This window comes from Magallana gigas, chromosome 3 (assembly GCF_963853765.1).
Source record: "Magallana gigas chromosome 3, xbMagGiga1.1, whole genome shotgun sequence".
Classification (NCBI taxonomy): domain Eukaryota; kingdom Metazoa; phylum Mollusca; class Bivalvia; order Ostreida; family Ostreidae; genus Magallana; species Magallana gigas.
Genome location: NC_088855.1, coordinates 42,063,367 through 42,082,288, shown reverse-complemented (window position 1 = coordinate 42,082,288; position 18,922 = coordinate 42,063,367). Strand labels below are relative to the sequence as shown.

Genomic DNA, 18,922 nt, shown 5'->3' with positions numbered 1-18,922 from the left:
TATTGGTCACAAAGAGCCCGATGACTTGGGAAATAGCGCACGAGGTTTGCCCGGTGGAATTCAAAGGTTCTGGATACAGACATCTTGCAGCGGACAAAATCGAGGGACCATTCAACCTTTTTAACGTTAACAACTATGAGGGTCTTTGGTTAGACAGCAAAGCATATGATCTAGGATGTAGAGGCAAGAAATTTAATGTACCCTCGTTGGGGATGTTTAATATTTAAAATTCATTTTCATGTGTCTTCATCACTTTTGTATGTGTGTCTCGGGTTTTCTTTACTTGGTGTTTTAACGAACCACCATTCACGAACACATACCTTTAAATATTTTTTAAATATAAAAACCTTCTGTATGACCATATTTGCTCGAAATTCTCTTTTTCAGCTATCAATTGTCGCATTACTTTTCAGGCGATAGATGTTCCTTTATTGTGATAAGACATCGACGGTTTCTCAACTTTGACTTAGAATATCTTTGTCTTACCGGCAAGTAAACTACATTGTACTTGCGAGGCTTTAAACTTGTTGCTTTTCAGAAGGTGGTTGACCCTTGGTGAACTATTTCTTTATTCTGTAAGTTTTTGATGTTTTTTAAATAGAGAATGAATCAGTCGCAATCCAAAAGTATTGCCCAAAGTCCAGCGTCGTCAACATCACATCACCATACACGGTAGAACGTTTACGAATAGGACTGACAAGATTTGCAGCTGGAGAAGAATTCATCATCAGTAATGTCAACTTTGTTGGTAAGAATAAAATTAACGTCTCTAGAATGATAGCAAACCCAGAGACGAAACTCTTTTAAACAGATGTGTGATGATCTGTTTTATACTTACTACTTACTTACATTTAGTTGAGAAAAATATGTTTTTTTAAACATCATACTGTAATATCTTATAATCTATACAGATTACGCCGATTTTAAATGTGAAATGGCCAGAAAGCTAGGACATGAATTCCGGAAGATGTTCACGAGATGTAACGAATTCTATAGGGCCCTCTGTGAACATTGTGAGTACACCGCTAAAATGTTTTGTTCTCTCTGGTGTACTACAAATTTTTGTATTATCAAGCAGAAAGGTCTCTTCGACATTGATTATGTGTCTAAATTCTGGTGTTTAATAGGAACATCTCCGTTTTTTCCTCGTTCCTAAACTTTTCTATCACCTTCACAACCAATAAAGCGACCTGTTAAAAACACATTATTGAATGATGCATCATATTGTGTCAATACTTATTTACTGGTTAAATTCCCATTGTATATTTATGTATTTTCATAAACAGAATAAGGCTATATATATGTTTCATTTATCCATTACATGCATTGAATTGTATATACATTGTATATACACACGTTCTAGTTATGTAGTGTCATATCTATACTACATGTACTATATTAAAATAACAAACTCGAATTTTGGGGCTTTAATACCGATAAATCGGAAGAGTACTGCCTTTTGTTTTATATATTTTAAACATTACTGGTACTTGAAGATTACCAATTTGTTTTTATTTTTTCTCAATTAAGCTCAAATACGTGTACGTTGTTGAAAAAGTGTTGGAATTTTTACATTATATGGATTAAATATTTAGATGAAAGGTATTTAAAGTCAGTCTCAAAATCTTTTATTATCATATGATTAATTTGACTATTATTTTCAATGCAACTTCATTAATTTTCTCCAAAATCGTTTCGGACCGATTCTGCAATTTTCTGTTACATTACGGGAATATGGGAGGCGTTCTAACTGTCCATGGTGAGGGCCTTTCCTAAGACACTGTTAGATTTATCAGATCTATTCTAACTGAAGAAAGTGTAGTGAAATTAGTAGCATTGCTTTATTATGTAAATGTCAATTATACATGTACGGCGTGTCGATGTATCTATTTCGTAAATGTCCGATATTCAATGCCAACTCGTGCAAGCACGGTTCAAAGTCTAATACTATTTATATTCATGACACTTATTTTTTACAAAATGGTTACAGACACGACCGATTCTCTCATGGTCACCACCATAGAATACAGAGAGGACACTAGGGAATACACATCAATCTTTGTTCCACAACCTGAAAATCCCTGGGGCATTTACACAATGCAAGAGTGCAAATATGGTAAGGCAACTGTGTTCAGGAATATCAGCTAATTAGCCAATGTTGATTTTACCATTTTGCTCCTACTCAGAAAATGCATTTTAAATGGGGTAAAGTATTTTGCAAATTTTACAGTTTAAACATAAATTCAACGCATAATAATTTTTCATATGTTATCCTTTACGGGATGTGAAAGAAATGTAATTAGTTCACTACTGGTGAAAGAGTCATTCTCGTTTTCTAGGCTTTAAAATTTTGTTATTGTTTGGTGAATTGATTTTAACTTGCCGTGTAGCTATGTACAATGAGAAGCTATAGATATTAAAAGTTTGATAAACAGATGATGAAGAAAATCATTTTAGGCGACTCTTTCTGGTTTGTTTGATTTTTGTTGTTGTTGTTGCTAATCAGGTTCGTCCTTTAAGAATAGTCTTTTACGGAAGTTCTAGAAACCTTTTTAAGACATAAAACGGCAAATGGGACATATATCGCAAACAAGTGCATTTACTCTCAGAATGCTTGTTTCATTTATGTTTCAGATGATATTTTCCAAGTGTATAATCTATTATTAAAAAGAAGCATCTAGTGGCTATTTAATAGTTATGATAATCAGATATTAGTATTTAATGTACGCCTCTACATTTATTTTTGAAAAGGGGTTAACTTAAAAGCTGTTTAATAGTTATTGTCTCGTGCCTTTTGGAAAAAATATGAAAATATTTCAATTCAAATGAAAAAAATCAAGGAAATACCAGGTTTGACGTATCCTCCAGAAATTGTTTTTTAATCTACCCTTTACTCATTCCTTGTATTCGCGTGGATGATCGGGATAACTTAATTTAAATCAGAAAACAAACTGCATTATTTTAAAAAGATATTTTTGTATTAAAATAGATGTCAGAGGGTGCGTTCATAATTCTGCCGTTGGTAGACAAAAGTTGCTGTTGCTAAAATTAACTACCATTGGCATGTCATTGGTACCAATGTTTCTTTGTTATTGTTTTTTGTTATTGTTTTTTGTTTTTGTTTGTTTCTTTTTTTCATCTTTTTTTTACCATTGGTATATTTTTCTGCAGACGATCTACGAGTGTGGGATGTATTGGTAAATGACGTCACAACTAATTAAAATCAAGACATTCGATCCCGGTTTTGTGAAAGCCATTTTCGCTTTAACTATGTTGATCGGAGTACAATATATGATGGAAATATTGTTTTATACATTATGACAGTAAAAGGATGTTATTTGTTTGACATGTTTACAAAACTTTAATTAATTTTACCAACGTTTCTATTGGACCGCCTTTTGTAAAATTGGTAAAATCAATAGCTTTGTATACCAAAACTGTTCAGGGTTTATTGGTACAATTGCATGGTACCAATGTCATTTAACTGCAACACTGTTTTTTTTTAAAATTGGTACCACTGGCAGAACTGTGAATACACCCATCTTTGTGTTATTCCGTCATCTTGACTTAAAAGTCAAGACATGTCGCCAATAAACGAAACACATGCACCAGAGCAACGGCTTATACCTTTGGTATTTTAACACGTGTGATATGATGTCCGTACGCTATAATTGAATTCTACATGCTAGATAAATATTGGGATATAAATTAAAAACCTATTTTCATTTTCGATAAACCAGGCCGAAATAGCAAAACTGAGAGTAAGGTGGTGGACACGCTTTGGTGGATCCAAGTCAGTGGGAGTTTGCATCAAAATATATACTTGCAATGAAATAATATTGAATGATTCCGTAATGAGTGAATATATTAACTGGGGACTTATTTAGGGTATACATAGAAATTAACATAAAGATTTGACAAATGTTGATTTAATAGAATGAGTCAATTCGTTTCTTGAATGCACGATTTTAGTTTTGATGGAGAGGAGCTTGCGAAAATGGAATAAAACTTTCCAGAACGGTGTAACCAAGGACGCAGGTTGACAGGACGAGTTTATCATGCATCGCAGGCTGAAACCGTGGATCGGCAATTTATGGTTAATTTTAAAAATCTTAATAAAGAGAATGGATAAATTTGATACAATTTTAGTTTTATGGTAAGAACTTTTCAGAACGGGTGCTGAGAAACGCGGTTTGACTAATTAATGTCATGGCGGAAAGTGAAGGGCTTGTTTACCTTATATCTGATAACTATGATTAAAAATATTCAATTACATACGCATACACTTGCGTTTTTTTTTTCATACAATTTAAACACGACATATTTGTAGTAAACCTTATACATTAATTTGTAAACAATGAACATATTGTGTTTTACACATTGATCTATAATAATTATGTATGTATGCATTTAACGGGGACTTTGAATTCGGGCAATGTTTTTTCTTAAAACAGTCTTTTATCTGGTAATCTCATTTGGAACTGTGACAAAAATTATATCGAAATTTGACCTAAAGAACAAAAATTTGAGGTACGACGCACTAAATACCGACTTGCTGGTTTGAAATTAAATAAAAAAGTTTGTATTTTTTCAGTCAGCTGCAACAATAAAAATAAAGGCCACGTACATGTATATATTATCCATTTCAGTGTATTTTTTCATCCCTGTTCGCTCCTCAGCCATGTTTTTTTTTATTTCAATTTTACAGAATAAGTTAAGAAGGCAACTAGGAAAAAAGTTGGACACATTAAGCATTAATTGTATCATTTAAATGTGTAATTTAACGTGTTACTTCCCGCGCTTGCGCGCGATATCATCTCGTATTTCTATAATCGTTTGGACTACTCATTTTAACATGTTCATAAGCCGCTGTTGCCAGAATGCCCTAGTTTCATAGCTTATTCATTTATTTTAAACTGCAGAATAGAATTGATTTAAGTCCCTCCCCCTTTTTTACACGCATCATAAGACGTCATAGCGGCGTTATAATTTCTTCAGCTTTGGGTTGACAGACACCCGAAATTATAAATTTTCTCATTTAAAAAATATACATTTTACCTAATGATACACTGTATTAAAAGATAAGAGGTTATATCTTTTTAATATAAGGTACATGTGCTCGATCATGATATGTAAACATTGATGAACAAAATCAAATAGACGCAAGTGTTAAAATAGGACAGAAAGCCAAAAATAATCTTAAAATTTGTGGATAAGAAATTTCTACGAGACACAACCAGCTGTGGATCCTTCACAAGTTCCAAAGATTGAAAATCAACCAAGTCACCTTAAATATGCGAGAAAAATTGCTGCTTGTCTTGACGACGACATTGAAAATAGTAATATCTTCTTAAAGCGTTATCAAATTACGAGAGTTCTACACGTGTATCGAAAACTCGTTATACACACAAGCACCGAAAACAGCATCGAGGAATCTGTTTCCGGACACCAACGATACGAAACTTCAGATCACGAAGAAAAGTTGGGAGAAATGAGCAATATATAGGATGATGTGAAACTTCTTGCAGAATACCTGTATGATGGCATTTTTGTAAATTTTATCAATTTGAAATTATTGCATTTATATAATAATATTTTTTTGTAATTCCTATTATAAGCTGCAAGTCTAAGTCAACTATTGTTGCTGATGTGAGCAACACAGCCTGTGAACAGTGTGCTGCTCTTTCTGTTTTGTTTTGTTTTTTTTGTTTTGTTTAAAAGGAATGGGTAAGTTTAGTTTTGTTTTCGTGTTAAAAGCATTGTAGTGTTGCGTTTCGCAAAACATCGTGATAAATATTTATTATAAGAATATTCTTTATGCCCTAAACGATGGACAATCTACATGTAGCACAATTTCAGTAATATCGTTCTTATTTTAACGGATAGGTATCTGGCCAAGTAATGAGTGGAATACTTGTTGGTGTTTGTGAGCCTTTATACATCAACCTAACAGATATGCGGAAGATTAATTCCTTTTTTGAAAGCTTTCCTCGTTTCTCCAAGTTTTTTTTCAATTATTAAAGTTTTCTAACTAAAGTATAAAGAGGTTAAAGACGATATGTGTTCAGACTTTAAATATTTTGATGGAAATCGACAATTTTGATGTCATGCATTCGTAATAAAATCTACAAATAATGGTGATGAGAATTAAAATATACGAGCAAATATATGATTAGTGGCTATATATAGTGTTTGCGAAGAAATAAAAGCTATGGATGAAGTTAATATAAAAAACTTATAAGAGTATGGCATGTGACAAAAAACTTCCTGGTGAAAAAAGAGCGTTTCCCGATACAGATTGATACAGGCTGTTCTATCAAAAGCTTTACATTAGAAGACACGAAAAGCACGGTTAAAATGAAGACTTTGTTCATGTTCTTTGCTTTGTTCACAAGCTTTCACATGGGTAAGTATTAACCTGTATTTACAGTCACAGTATCTAAGACTAAGTTTTATAGCGTTGCAAAATTATGCTACTTCGTGATTTTTTTTGGAGGGATGACAAAATAAATGAAAGAAATTTATCAACGTCTGTGGTTATTCGTGATATTATCCCCTTATTCTTTTCAAGATTTTTACTACATTGAATCAAAACTAAACAAGAAGATTGACATTGGAAAATACAATAACCAAAATCATAAATAAACTACCTCCGGAGTAGGCGATGGTTTAGAAAAAGAGCAAATGATATGCTTTCTTTTATTAAAATTCTCTTTTTGTGTCAGCCGTTCCCCTTTACACCTTATAAAATTCTGTTTTAACCTAACTAGAGTCCCTTTGCAATGTGCAAATACTGGTCACGAACAACCCGATGAATTGGCACGCAGCAGACGAGATTTGTACTGTGGAATTTAAAGGTTCTGGATACAGACATCTAGCCGCGGACATAAGCGATGAATCACGTGATTATAATCTATTTATAGTCAGTAACTATCACGGTGTTTGGTTGGACAGCAAAGCTTATGATCTAGGATGTAGAGGCAAGAAATTCGGATACTTGTTAAAGGCACCTTCGTCGGAGATGATTTTTTTTTCTTCTCTTTTTCCAATATCTGTTGTATTACGTTTCAGGCGATAGATGTTCTTTAATCGTGATAAGACACCGACGGTTTCTCAGCTATGACTTCAAGTATCTATGTCTTACTGGCAAGTAAACTACATTGTACTGATGACAGCTTATACATGCTTTTAAATGCTTTTTTCACAGCGTTGTTGACTTTTTTTTTTACTTTCTTAATTTTGTATAATACTTCCTATTACTTAAAACAGTGAATGATTCAGTCAAAATTCAAGAATACTGCCCAAAGCCCAGCATCGTTAATATCACATCCCCATACATGGTAGAACGATTACGACAAAACATCAACAGATTTAAAAAGGGCGAAGAATTCATCATCAGTAATGTCAGCTTTAGTGGTAAGAAAAAAATTTAAACGTTTCTGAATGATAGCAAATTTAAAGACGAAGCTTTAAACCGTTTTTGTAATGAGAAGTGTAATTAAACAATTTTATTACGGTATCTTATCATCTATACAGATTACACCGATTTTAAATGTGAAATGGCCAGAAAGCGGGGACATGAATTTCGGAAGATGTTCACAAGATGTAACGAATTCCACAGGGCCCTCTGTGAACATCGTACGTATCAAATGTTTTGTTCTTCAATAATATTCTTTAATTTCCGGTACAATTTAATACAACAAGGTATATAGTATATAGATTTTTGTCTTATTTCTGTGTTGAATTAGGAAACATCAGTCACTTCCTCATCCCCTTTCCCTCCAACAACGTGACATATTATAGCTTAACTCGTTTTAAAGTGTTTAGAATTGGTTTCATCATATTTCGAAAAAACGTCTGAAAACTTCTGCATTGAATAAATGAAAAAGATAATTAATCAAGGAATAAGAAATCATTTTTTTAGTATCATGAGGTGATAATTTCGGTCGGGGCGGGTTCAAATCCAATAAAGCCCGAACGGCTTTATGATAGATTTGACCACACTCCAACCGAAATTATCACCTCATAATATTCAAAGAATGATTCCTTATAACTTATATTTAGAGTTTTTAAAACCACCATTTTTTTTGTTATACTTTCATGTTAAATACTGAAATCTGATTGGTTAAGACGCAGTTAATAATATTTTCTATTACCATCAGCGTTAGCAACGCACTTAGCAACGGGTAACATTAAAAAATGTTACATGCGCGAAAATTATGCGCGTACGGTTCGCTGTAGAATTCATGTTATTCCTATATAAAAGCAGTAAAATTTTCTTAAAAATTAAGACATTCAGTATAACAAAATAAATAGTGCCTGTTTGGGAGGATAACAGTTGAAATTGACACCCCTCGAAAACCATTGTCAACCTCCGCTTCGCGTCAGTTGACAATGGTTTTCTCGGGGTGTCAATTTCAACTGTTACCCTCCCAAACAGGCACTATTTAGGTTGCACTACAGTATTAAATTTTACTATATATTCTTACCAAAATTGCACAACTTTAGATATAGATTAAAAATTCAAAACGAACTTCTGGAAAAAATCCTCTTGACATCTTTTTAAACAACGCTTCATTTACAATTTTCTAGCAAAATACACACGTGCATCCAGCAAGGCGTGAGACTTTGTTTACCTCGAAGTTACACATGTGCTTGAAAATCAAGCCCGGGCCTTTTCACCCCCCTCCGGAAACAACACGCATCAAAAATTCAAATGACCTCGCATTATTACAAAAATGGGAAAGTTAGGCCTCTTACACATTGTTTTTCAGCTCATAAAAAAAATCAGCTCCTGTCGCGTGCGGAAACGCCCCGAATTCAAAGGAAAATTCGGGAATTATTTTGGCTCAGCCATGTTTTGACGTGAACCTTCAGTGAAATACTGTTATGACACCTTTATATAGAAGCACATGCTATGTATTACTACGCGACACGGCCAATACCGTTTTTCGGTTATGCTATAAGACACGCCCACTTTGTGTCACTCATGTATTATGAAATTATAGGTTTTAGGGTTCAAATTTGATTCGTAATGTTATCACAGACAATGACAGATGAAAATGTAAATATTTATTTTTAAACAAAATAGATTTGGCTAAAATAATATTATTTATTCGTTACTTCCAAGTACACTGTATTCATTTAATAGCATAAACGTTAAATTCAGTCAACAATTTAGGTACATGTACCGGTAGTGTATTATTTCAACTCTGGTGTTCCCTGCTTTACACTTTAACATTGCTTTGTACTAGATACAACCGATTCTGTCATGGTCACCACCATAGAATACAGAGAGGACACTAGGGAATACACATCAGTCTTTGTCCCACACCCTGCAAATCCCGGGGGCATGTACCCCATAAAAGATAGCAATGAAAGTGACACTGGTGAGGCAACAAAACTACTAACGTTACTTAAAATTAATTTTGTACCAATTCAAAATATCATTGATATACTCTCTGCATTAGATGATTTCGTTGTATATGCCTGATATTACAATTGGGATCACGCCGTCCTATTTCTGACTGTTGTAGAACCGCTGGGGGTGACAGGGATTGTAATGATATGTCTATCAGCCGCACTTGTCGTCATGTCCCTGTCTTTTTGCACAGGCTTATTTATCTACTGCAGAAGGTAAAATCTATTTCATTTGTGTTACGTTCTTTTTTTTTTTACGGGCCGCCGGAAGGCGGTCCGTTATTTGATACACATTTAAATATTGTTACTGCGTTTCTGCGGGATAGTTCTTTTTTAATAGAATTAATACTATGCTTATTTTTATGAATTTAAAGTAAATTTGCATGTAGAAATATGTTTTATGCCTTTTAGAAAATATCACGTATTTTTTGTTTTACTCGTAAATGAAAAGTATGTCATACTTAGTAGATTGTCGTATTTGGCGCGTTTTTATCGAGACTATAATCTATTCGGAAAATTTCGTTTTTCGGAGAAGTTCTTCATTCTTTTCAAAACAATGCATCGGGATAGGTATGCGGGACATACTAAAGACCTGAAATACTAAAGACCTGAATGTCATTAAATTTTATATAAATGATATTTTTGAATTTCTATGTGCCGTGTCAAATAAAATGACTTTGCGTGTGTATTTATTATATTTCCATGTAAAATGTTGTAGAAAATATCATGAAATGACATTTAATTTTATATCAATTATTTACGCAAGAATATGACAGAACTGAAAATTTGAATTGACTGGAATTTGAACTAATCCATTTTTATTTTATTATGAGGTCCCTTAAAATCATATGTTAAACTAATGCATTAAGTTTTCATTCAATACAATGCAACAACGAAAAAACCAAAATGGTTTGAAATACATAATCTCTAAGAGAAATATGATGAGTTGAACTTTGTATCAGAGTAATGTACAAATCAATGTGTTCTCCATTACTTCATACTATGGCAATGATCATACAATTTCCGTTAGAAATGCTTACAGTAACGAAATCAATTCTTTATGATAATAGTAAAATGTTAAACTCTTCAAAACAAGTTGCTGAAAGTATATTAAAATTTACCATAAATATTAGTACAACCAACTCTTATTTTCTTCTTTGTGGTGTGTTTTTATGTTAACAACCAATGATTCATGCAACAATTATATTTTTGCGGCCCATTTGACGCTTGCGTCAATTTGATTTCTTGTTTTTTTTTGTAACGCATGAGACGTCATATGGCAGCGAATGCTCATTGTCCATGAAAATTAATACCTAAAATTTTTCATTTCTATTGACACCAGAAAGAAGATGACCCTCAGCAGTGTCTATGATACCATTTTCATGCGTCCACGTGGTAGAAATCCTTACACCCTCCGTGTACCAAATGACCCGACCTCACCAATATCTGAACGACCGAACCTACTGCCACCACCGGCAGACCTGCCGTCTGCTCCGCCCGTCAGACACCAGTTTATACGAGCTCCTGCTGTCAGACATCAGCCACTGCAGCAAGCGCCCCCTATGGCCAGGGTCGACAGTATGCAGACTCTTGCGTCCTCTTCCTCTTTTGGTTCCGGTGGGACGTCCTCTTCGTATGTAGACGATGTTCGTTATTATCGAAATTTCTCCTACGAGACACAACCTAGTGTTGCTCCTTCTCAAGCTCCCAGGATTGAAATTCAACCAAGTACGCCTTCAGCGTCCGAGAGAAGTTACTGTTCCTCTTGCAGACGAAATAGAAGGAAGCGGGATTTTCTGAGAACGTCATCAAATTGCACGAGTTGTGTTTCGCAAAGCTCGTTATACACGCAAGTCGCGAGACCTGCACAGAGGAACCTTTCCCAGGACACCAACGATACAAATTCACTTCGATCGCAAAGAACATCAAGAGACACTAACGACACGAACTCTATAAAATCGCACAGATCCCATCGTTCGGGGCGTAACCATAGTAGGGGCGTCTCGTCGAAGATTTCCCGCCTTAAGTCACAAGCGGACTATTTAAATACGGAACAGATAGCTACGCCACGATCATCAGCCGGTTCGCAACATGACGTCACAGATCCAAACCCTGTCACAAGGAGACATAAATTAGGTAAAAAGGGGAAAAACAGAATCACGAAAAACATAAGAAAAATCTTTAAATATGTAAAATTGTTTACTTCAATTTTTGAATATTTAGTACTAGCATGTCAAAAACGCCAATATTTTGTATTTTCTTTATCTTTTTTTTTTTTCATACAGTTGATCGTTTGGGTTCTTCAAGTGGATTCAGGCTGGTAAAAAGAATGTTTTCCATTGATCTAAAATAGTTACAGATGTAAAGGATGCGATGGAATTTGTTCAGTGGTACATCTCACGGAGTACTAGATTTACCCGGTGAAAGCTCTTTGTATCTGGTGATCACAAATGATATAATGTAAATAGTGATCACAACGGTTTAATGAAATCCTAAGGTAGTCATTCAAGTTGTAGAATGACTGTAGTGAGCGAAGTGATATGGAGTTGGTGTGTTGTTTTCATCATTAGTAGTATAGTAGTGTAGATAGGCTACAGAGAACTGTGAGGAGAATTAGATCGAGTGTTCGATTAGTAATTCTTGAGGCTGTGATAAAAAGTGGTCTTCAATCTTGTAGTAGTATGATGACCATCATGATGATAATTAGATTGAGTATATATTCATATATTTAGATTATAAGTATGAATATGTTAATACTAAATATGAACTATTTAAGTGGCTTATAATCTATACCCTGATCTTTATACCTTATAAGGAGTAGGGTCACGATCAGAACCAATAAATGTTCAAATTCTATTTTAATGTTTCAAGTGCTGAGTAGGGTATCTCGAACTCAATAATTGAAAGTTGGTTGTCAAGTTGCTAGCAAGATTTAGAACTCGCAATTCTTTGTAAGGTAAAGAAAGCTTGTATGATGTTGTCCATACAGCTCGATGAATAGAAAATACCATACATGTATTTGAAAAAAAACCCAAGATTTGACGAACACAATATTATATTGTGTTCATTATTAATTTGCAAATAAAAAATTGATTTTGACTAAGCCTGACCAATATACACCACGTGTATTAAATAAACACATGACAAAGCCTTGTTTACATTACAGAGAATTGTGAGTTCTCGCTTGTTACTGATGTCACAACTGGCATTCAAATTTTGGTTACAATTTACGAATACCTTCTGGAAGCATTAATTGTTAACAAACTAATTTTGATTATCTTTTTTCTAAATTCAAATTGGTCCTCAGCCCGCCTGGCCCATATTTCAACTACTGAATTCCAAAAACGAATTTAATATTATTTTACATAAATACCCCAAAAAATGTTCTTTAAATGAAAAAAGTAAGACATACACATTATAAAGGTATGTAAAATAATAGATTAATTTTAACGATGCTGAACAGAGATTCTAACATCGTAACATGATTAAATAAAAGACGAAAATAATGAAATTGTGTTAAATATACAACTTTACATATTTCATACGACTAACCGATTACTGATAATATCAGTAATCGGTTAGTCGTATGAAATATGTAAAGTGATATTGTTACCGGTTACTTTCGTTCCGATCGAGTAAACGGTTAATGGACACAAAACCCGTGGCTTGCGACGATGCCTAGTTGGTTGTGGATTTTATTTAATTTGAAGATTTCTTTTCAATTTTATTTATTCTCAGTTTTCTTTGAGTAAGGTTCATTGAGCTCATTTTCATATTTACAATGTACTTGTATCTAAAGAAAAATAATTTCAAGTATATGTACATGTAATTGCATATTTTTGCGATGTCATGCAAAATAAACGGATAAATACATAACTTCTGCGAGTTTTTGTGTTTCAGCACCTCACTTACATGTGCGAATTGCTCGTTAACTTGTAAAAGTTCAGATTTTACGCGGAATTTTTTTTTCCGACAAGAAAATGAACTCAATTTTATATAAGGTTTTGTTAATATCAAATACGAGTCTTTTTCAATCATGTTTTCCAACATATCTAACATTAAAGTAAGTACATTTATATGTTATTAGAGTATCTTGTAGAAATAGTTATTTCGAAAATCAATAATTTTAATTCTTTCACGCATTTGTTATTAAATCTACAAATAATGGCATATCAAATGAAAATGTACGTGCAGATGTGTTATTAATGGTTATAAATAGAGTTTGTAAGGAAATTAAATGTTATGGATGAAGTTAATATCAAATTATAAGAGCATAGCATGTGATGAAACAAAACTTCCTTATGAAAAAAAACGTTTCCCGAAACAGTTTGTGGTCGTTCTATCAAGAGATTTACATCAGAAGACACCAACAGCAGGGTCAAAATGAAGACTCTGTTCATCGTCTGGGTTTTGTTTACAAGTTTTCACTTGGGTAAGTACAGTAATAGAATCTAAGACTGAAGGGTAACATCGCAAAAAAAAAAACCCGCTCATTTTTATCTTTTGTGTGTGTGTGGGGGGGGGGGTGACAAAATAGAAAAGAAACCATTATAAGCCAAGTTCAAGAATTTTTTTAACCTTATGAGATATATCTGAAAATGCTTAAACTTATTAGAGTTATTAAAACAATGAAAAACCATTAACAGATGTAGATACTACAATTAAATCATAAACGAAACAGCCCTTGATTCAAACAAAAAACAAAATCGATTTTTTCATTTAAATTTCATTTTTAACTCACCTAAACCGAAGATTCAAGTGAGCTTTTCTGAACACCTGTTCCCATCGACCGTCCGTCTGTCTGTAAACTTTTCATGTTTTTGCTTCTTCTGTGGAACCACTGGGCTAAATTTAACCAGACTTGGTACAAAGCATATTTCTGGAAAGGGGATTCTAAATTGTTAAGATAAAAAGGACAAAACATAATTTACTAGAAAGATAGTAACAAAACAGTTAAAATAGGGTGCGTGTCTTAAAAAATCTTCTTCTCAAGATTCACAGCACCAGAAATGCCAATATTTACACCAAAACTTGTATAATTCTAAACTGTTGAAACAATGACTACTGTACCAATACATGGACCTCTTGTTTTTTAGTTGTTCTTGTTTACACAGAATAGAAATGTGCTTTTTCCCCAAATAGGGTCTCTTAATACTATGCAAATATTGGTCACAAAGAACCCGATGACGTGGGAAACGGCGGACGATGTTTGCCCGGTGGAATTCAAAGGTTCTGGGTACAGACATCTTGCAGCGGACATAATCGAGGGACCATTCAACCTTCTTAACGTTAACAACTATGGGAGTGTTTGGTTGGACAGCAAAGCATATGATCTAGGATGTAGAGGCAAGGGATTTAAAGTACCCTCGTCGGGGATGTTTAATACCTAAAATTCATTAATGTGTCTTCATCACTTTTGTATGTGTGTCTCGGGTTTTCTTTACTTGGTGTTTTAACGATCCACCATTCACGTACATGTACTTATACCTTTAAATATGCATGTTCAAATATAAAAACCTTCTGTATGACCATATTTGCTTGAAATTATCTTTTTCAGCTATCAATTGTTGCATTACTTTTCAGGTGATAGATGTTCCTTTATTGTGATAAGACATCGACGGTTAATCAGCTTTGACTTCAAACATCTATGTCTTACTGGCAAGTAAACTACATTGTACTTGCGAGGCTTTTAAACTTGTTGCTTTTCAAAACGTGGTTGACCCTTGGTGAACTATTTATTTATTCTGTTAGTTTTTGATGTTTTTTAAATAGAGAATGAATCAGTCTTAATCCAAAAGTATTGCCCAGAGTCCAGCATCGTCAACATCACATCACCATACATGGTAGAACGTTTACGAAGAAACTTGGCAAGATTTGCAGCTGGCGAAGAATTCATCATCAGTAATGTCAACTTTAGTGGTAAGAACAAAATTAACGTCTCTAGAATGATAGCAAACTCAGAGTCAGAGACGAAACTTTTTAAAACAGATATGTGATAGTCTGTTTTATACTTACTACTTACTAACATTTAGTTGAGAAAAATGTGTATTTTTAAACTTCATACTGTAATACCTTATAATCTATATAGATTACAGTGATTCCAAGTGTGAAATGGCCAGAAAGCGAGGAAATGAATTCCGGAAGATGTTCACGAGATGCAACGAATTCCATTGTGCCCTTTGTGAACATTGTGAGTACACCACTGAAATGTTTTGTTCTTTAGTACCGGTGTACAACAAACTCCGACATAGTTAAACGAAACAAGGAATCTATTATATAGATTTTTGTCTTATTCCTGTGTTGAATTAGGACACATCAGTCATTTCCTTATTCCTTTTGTCTTACGCATCCCCCTTTCGTCCAACAGCGCGACACATAGTAGGAAAACGCCGTTTTAAAGTGGTTTAATTAGTTTCATCTAATTCTGATAAAACGTCTGAAAACTTCTGTACTGAATAAATAAAAAACGATTGTTAATCAGTATTTTAACAAAATAAATTTAGCTAAGCTAATATTTTTTCATTCTTTACTTTCAAGTACATATGTTCAGTCTTACAATATACATGTATTATCTTTACTTTCAAGTACACTGTGTTCTATTACATGAAATGAAAGTTAAATTAACAGTTTCAGTCAAGGATAGTGTCATAGTATTTTATTTGAACTTTGATGTCTTTAACAATGATTTGTACTAGATACGCGCGATTCTGCCATGGTCACCACCATAGAATACAGAGAGGACACTAGGGAATATACATCAGTCTTTGTTCCACACCCTGCAGATCACGGGGGCATGTACCCTATGAAAGATAGCAATGAAAGTGACACTGGTGAGGCAACAAAACTACCAACGTTACTTTTAATTAATTTTGTACCAATTCAGAATATTATTGATATACTCTCTGCATTAGATGATTTCGTTGTATATGCCTGATATTGCAATTGGAATCACGCCGTCCTATTTATGACTGTTGTAGAACCGCTGGGAGTGACAGAGATTGTAATGATATGTCTATCAGCCGCTGTTGTCGTCATGTCCCTGTCTTTTTGCATAGGCTTATTTATCTACTGCAGAAGGTAAAATATATTTCATTTGTGTTACGTTCTTGGTTTTTTTTGTAACGCATGAGACGTCATATACATTTTTCATTTCTTTTGACACCAGAAAGAAGATGACCCTCAGCAGTGTCTATGATACCATTTTCATGCGTCCACGTGGTAGAAATCCTTACACCCTCCGTGTACCAAATGACCCGACCTCACCAATATCTGAACGACCGAACCTACTGCCACCACGGGCAGACCTGCCGTCTGCTCCGCCCGTCAGACACCAGTTTATACGAGCTCCTGCTGTCAGACATCAGCCACTGCAGCAAGCGCCCCCTATGGCCAGGGTCGACAGTATGCAGACTCTTGCGTCCTCTTCATCTTTTGGTTCCGGTGGGACGTCCTCTTCCTATGTAGACGATGTTCGTTATTATCGAAATTTCTCCTACGAGACACAACCTAGTGTGGCTCCTTCTCAAGCTCCCAGGATTGATATTCAACCAAGTACGCCTTCGGCGTCCGAGAGAAGTTACTGTTCGTCTTGCAGACGAAATAGAAGGAAGCGGGATTTTCTGAGAACGTCATCAAATTGCACGAGTTGTGTTTCGCAAAGCTCGTTATACACGCAAGTCGCGAGACCTGCACAGAGGAACCTTTCCCAGGACACCAACGATACAAATTCACTCCGATCGCAAAGAACATCAAGAGACACTAACGATACGAACTCTATAAAATCGCACAGATCCCATCGTTCGGGGCGTAACCATAGTAGGGGCGTCTCGTCGAAGATTTCCCGCCTTAAGTCACAAGCGGACTATTTAAATACGGAACAGATGGCTACGCCACGATCATCAGCTGGTTCGCAACATGACGTCACAGATCCAAACCCTGTCACAAGGAGACATAAATTAGGTAAAAAGGGGAAAAACAGAATCACGAAAAACATAAGAAAAATCTTTAAATACGTTAAATTGTTTACTTAAAATTTTTCAATATTTAGCACTAGCATGTCAAAAACGCCAATATTTTGTATTTTCTTTATTTTTATTTTTTTTATAGTTGATCGTTTGGGCTCTTCAAGTGGATTCAGACTGGTAAAAAGAATGTTTTCCATTGATCTAAAATAGTTACAGATTTAAAGGATGCGATGGAATTTGTCCAGTGGTATATCTCACGGAGTACTAGATTTACCCGGTGAAAGCTCGTTGTATCTGGTGATCGCAAATGATATGTTGTAAATAGTGATCACAACGGTTTAAGGAAATCCTAAGGCAATCATTCAAGATGTATAATGACTGTAGTGAGCGAAGTGATATGGAGTAAGTGTATTGTTTTGATCATTAGTAGAATAGTTGTGCAGATAGGCTACAGAGAACTGTAAAGAGAATTAGATCGAGTGTTCGATTAGTAATTCTTGAGGCTGTGATAAAAAGTGGTCTTCAATCTTGAAGTAGTATGATGACCATCATAATGATAATTAGATTGAGTATATATATTCATATATTTAGATTATAAGTATGAATACGTTAATACTAAATATGAACTATTTAAGTGGCTTATAATCTATACCCTGATCTTTATACCTTATAAGAAGTAGGGTCACGATCAGAACCAATAAATGTTCAAATTCTATTTTAATGTTTCAAGTGCTGATTTGGGTATCTCGAACTCAATAGTTGAAAATTGGTTGTCAAGTTGCTAGCAAAATTTAGTACTCGCAATTCTTTGTAAGGTAAACAGAGCTTGTATCATGTTTTTCTTTACAGATCGATGAATAGAAAATACCATACATGTATTTGAAAAAAAAAACAAGATTTGATAAACACAATATTACATAGTGTTCGTTATTAATTTGCAAATAAAAAAAATGATTTTGACTAAGCCTGACCAATATACACCACGTGTATTAAATAAACACATGACAAAGCCTTGTTTACATTACAAAGAATTGTGAGTTCTCACTTGTTACTGATGTCACAACTGGCATTCAAATTTTGGTTACAATTTACGAATACCTTCTTGAAGCATTGTTAACAAACTAATTTTGATTATCATTTTTTTTAAATTCAAATTGGTCCTAAGCCCGCCTGGACCATATTTCAACTACTGGATTCCAAAAATGAATTTAATATTATTTTACATAAATACCCCAAAAAAATGTATTTGAAAACATGGCTGCTAGAGCATATTAAAATAAAACTAGGAAACTTGTTTCTACATCCATTTATTACAACAATCTGACAATCTGTCAAGAATTCTACATCAACAAAACAAAGCATACTAATATATATATAAAATGTATATAAAAAGATCTCTAACAAAAAAGTTTTAGTATGAACCTAAATTTTAAAAAATCATTATTTCAGTGTAAATGTCTGAAATAACCAATCAAAATCATCCATTTGATTTAATTATGAGGAATACCATCATATGTTATGCATGATTTTTTGTTGTT

At 34.1% G+C, this 18,922-nt stretch overlaps 2 protein-coding genes across 4 annotated transcripts; both read left to right on the top strand.

The window, feature by feature from the left end:
- The first annotated feature begins 596 nt into the window (after positions 1–596).
- On the top strand, positions 597–13,296 carry LOC105334498 (uncharacterized). 3 transcript variants are annotated; one of them, XM_066079829.1, is made up of 12 exons: positions 599–748; positions 912–1,013; positions 1,991–2,116; positions 3,973–6,406; positions 6,771–6,980; positions 7,072–7,146; positions 7,270–7,416; positions 7,537–7,638; positions 9,255–9,389; positions 9,537–9,636; positions 10,763–11,556; positions 11,706–13,296. In XM_066079829.1, the coding sequence occupies exons 4-12, from the start codon at positions 6,358–6,360 to the stop codon at positions 11,771–11,773; spliced, it is 1,680 nt and encodes a 559-aa protein (XP_065935901.1). In that variant the 5' UTR covers positions 599–748; positions 912–1,013; positions 1,991–2,116; positions 3,973–6,357; the 3' UTR covers positions 11,774–13,296. The 3 variants fall into 3 exon arrangements, with proteins under 3 accessions (XP_065935902.1, XP_065935901.1, XP_034299329.2); XM_034443438.2 differs by having other exon boundaries at positions 3,172–6,406; XM_066079830.1 differs by lacking the exon at positions 9,255–9,389 and having other exon boundaries at positions 597–748; positions 3,172–6,406.
- Positions 13,297–15,172: 1,876 nt separating this feature from the next.
- On the top strand, positions 15,173–18,914 carry LOC105333117 (uncharacterized). The gene is made up of 6 exons (XM_034443436.2): positions 15,173–15,339; positions 15,509–15,610; positions 16,116–16,250; positions 16,398–16,497; positions 16,586–17,379; positions 17,527–18,914. The coding sequence occupies exons 1-6, from the start codon at positions 15,261–15,263 to the stop codon at positions 17,592–17,594; spliced, it is 1,278 nt and encodes a 425-aa protein (XP_034299327.2). The 5' UTR covers positions 15,173–15,260; the 3' UTR covers positions 17,595–18,914.
- Positions 18,915–18,922: the final 8 nt, after the last annotated feature.

Coding starts and splice junctions, on each gene's coding strand:
- LOC105333117 (XM_034443436.2), top strand. CDS start 15,261: ATGGTAGAACGTTTACGAAGAAACTTGGCAAGATTTGCAGCTGGCGAA. Junction 15,340..15,508: donor CAGTAATGTCAACTTTAGTG/GTAAGAACAAAA, acceptor TAATCTATATAG/ATTACAGTGATTCCAAGTGT. Junction 17,380..17,526: donor CACAAGGAGACATAAATTAG/GTAAAAAGGGGA, acceptor TTTTTTTTATAG/TTGATCGTTTGGGCTCTTCA.
- LOC105334498 (XM_066079829.1), top strand. CDS start 6,358: ATGAAGACTTTGTTCATGTTCTTTGCTTTGTTCACAAGCTTTCACATG. Junction 7,639..9,254: donor CAGGGCCCTCTGTGAACATC/GTACGTATCAAA, acceptor GCTTTGTACTAG/ATACAACCGATTCTGTCATG. Junction 9,637..10,762: donor TTATTTATCTACTGCAGAAG/GTAAAATCTATT, acceptor TATTGACACCAG/AAAGAAGATGACCCTCAGCA.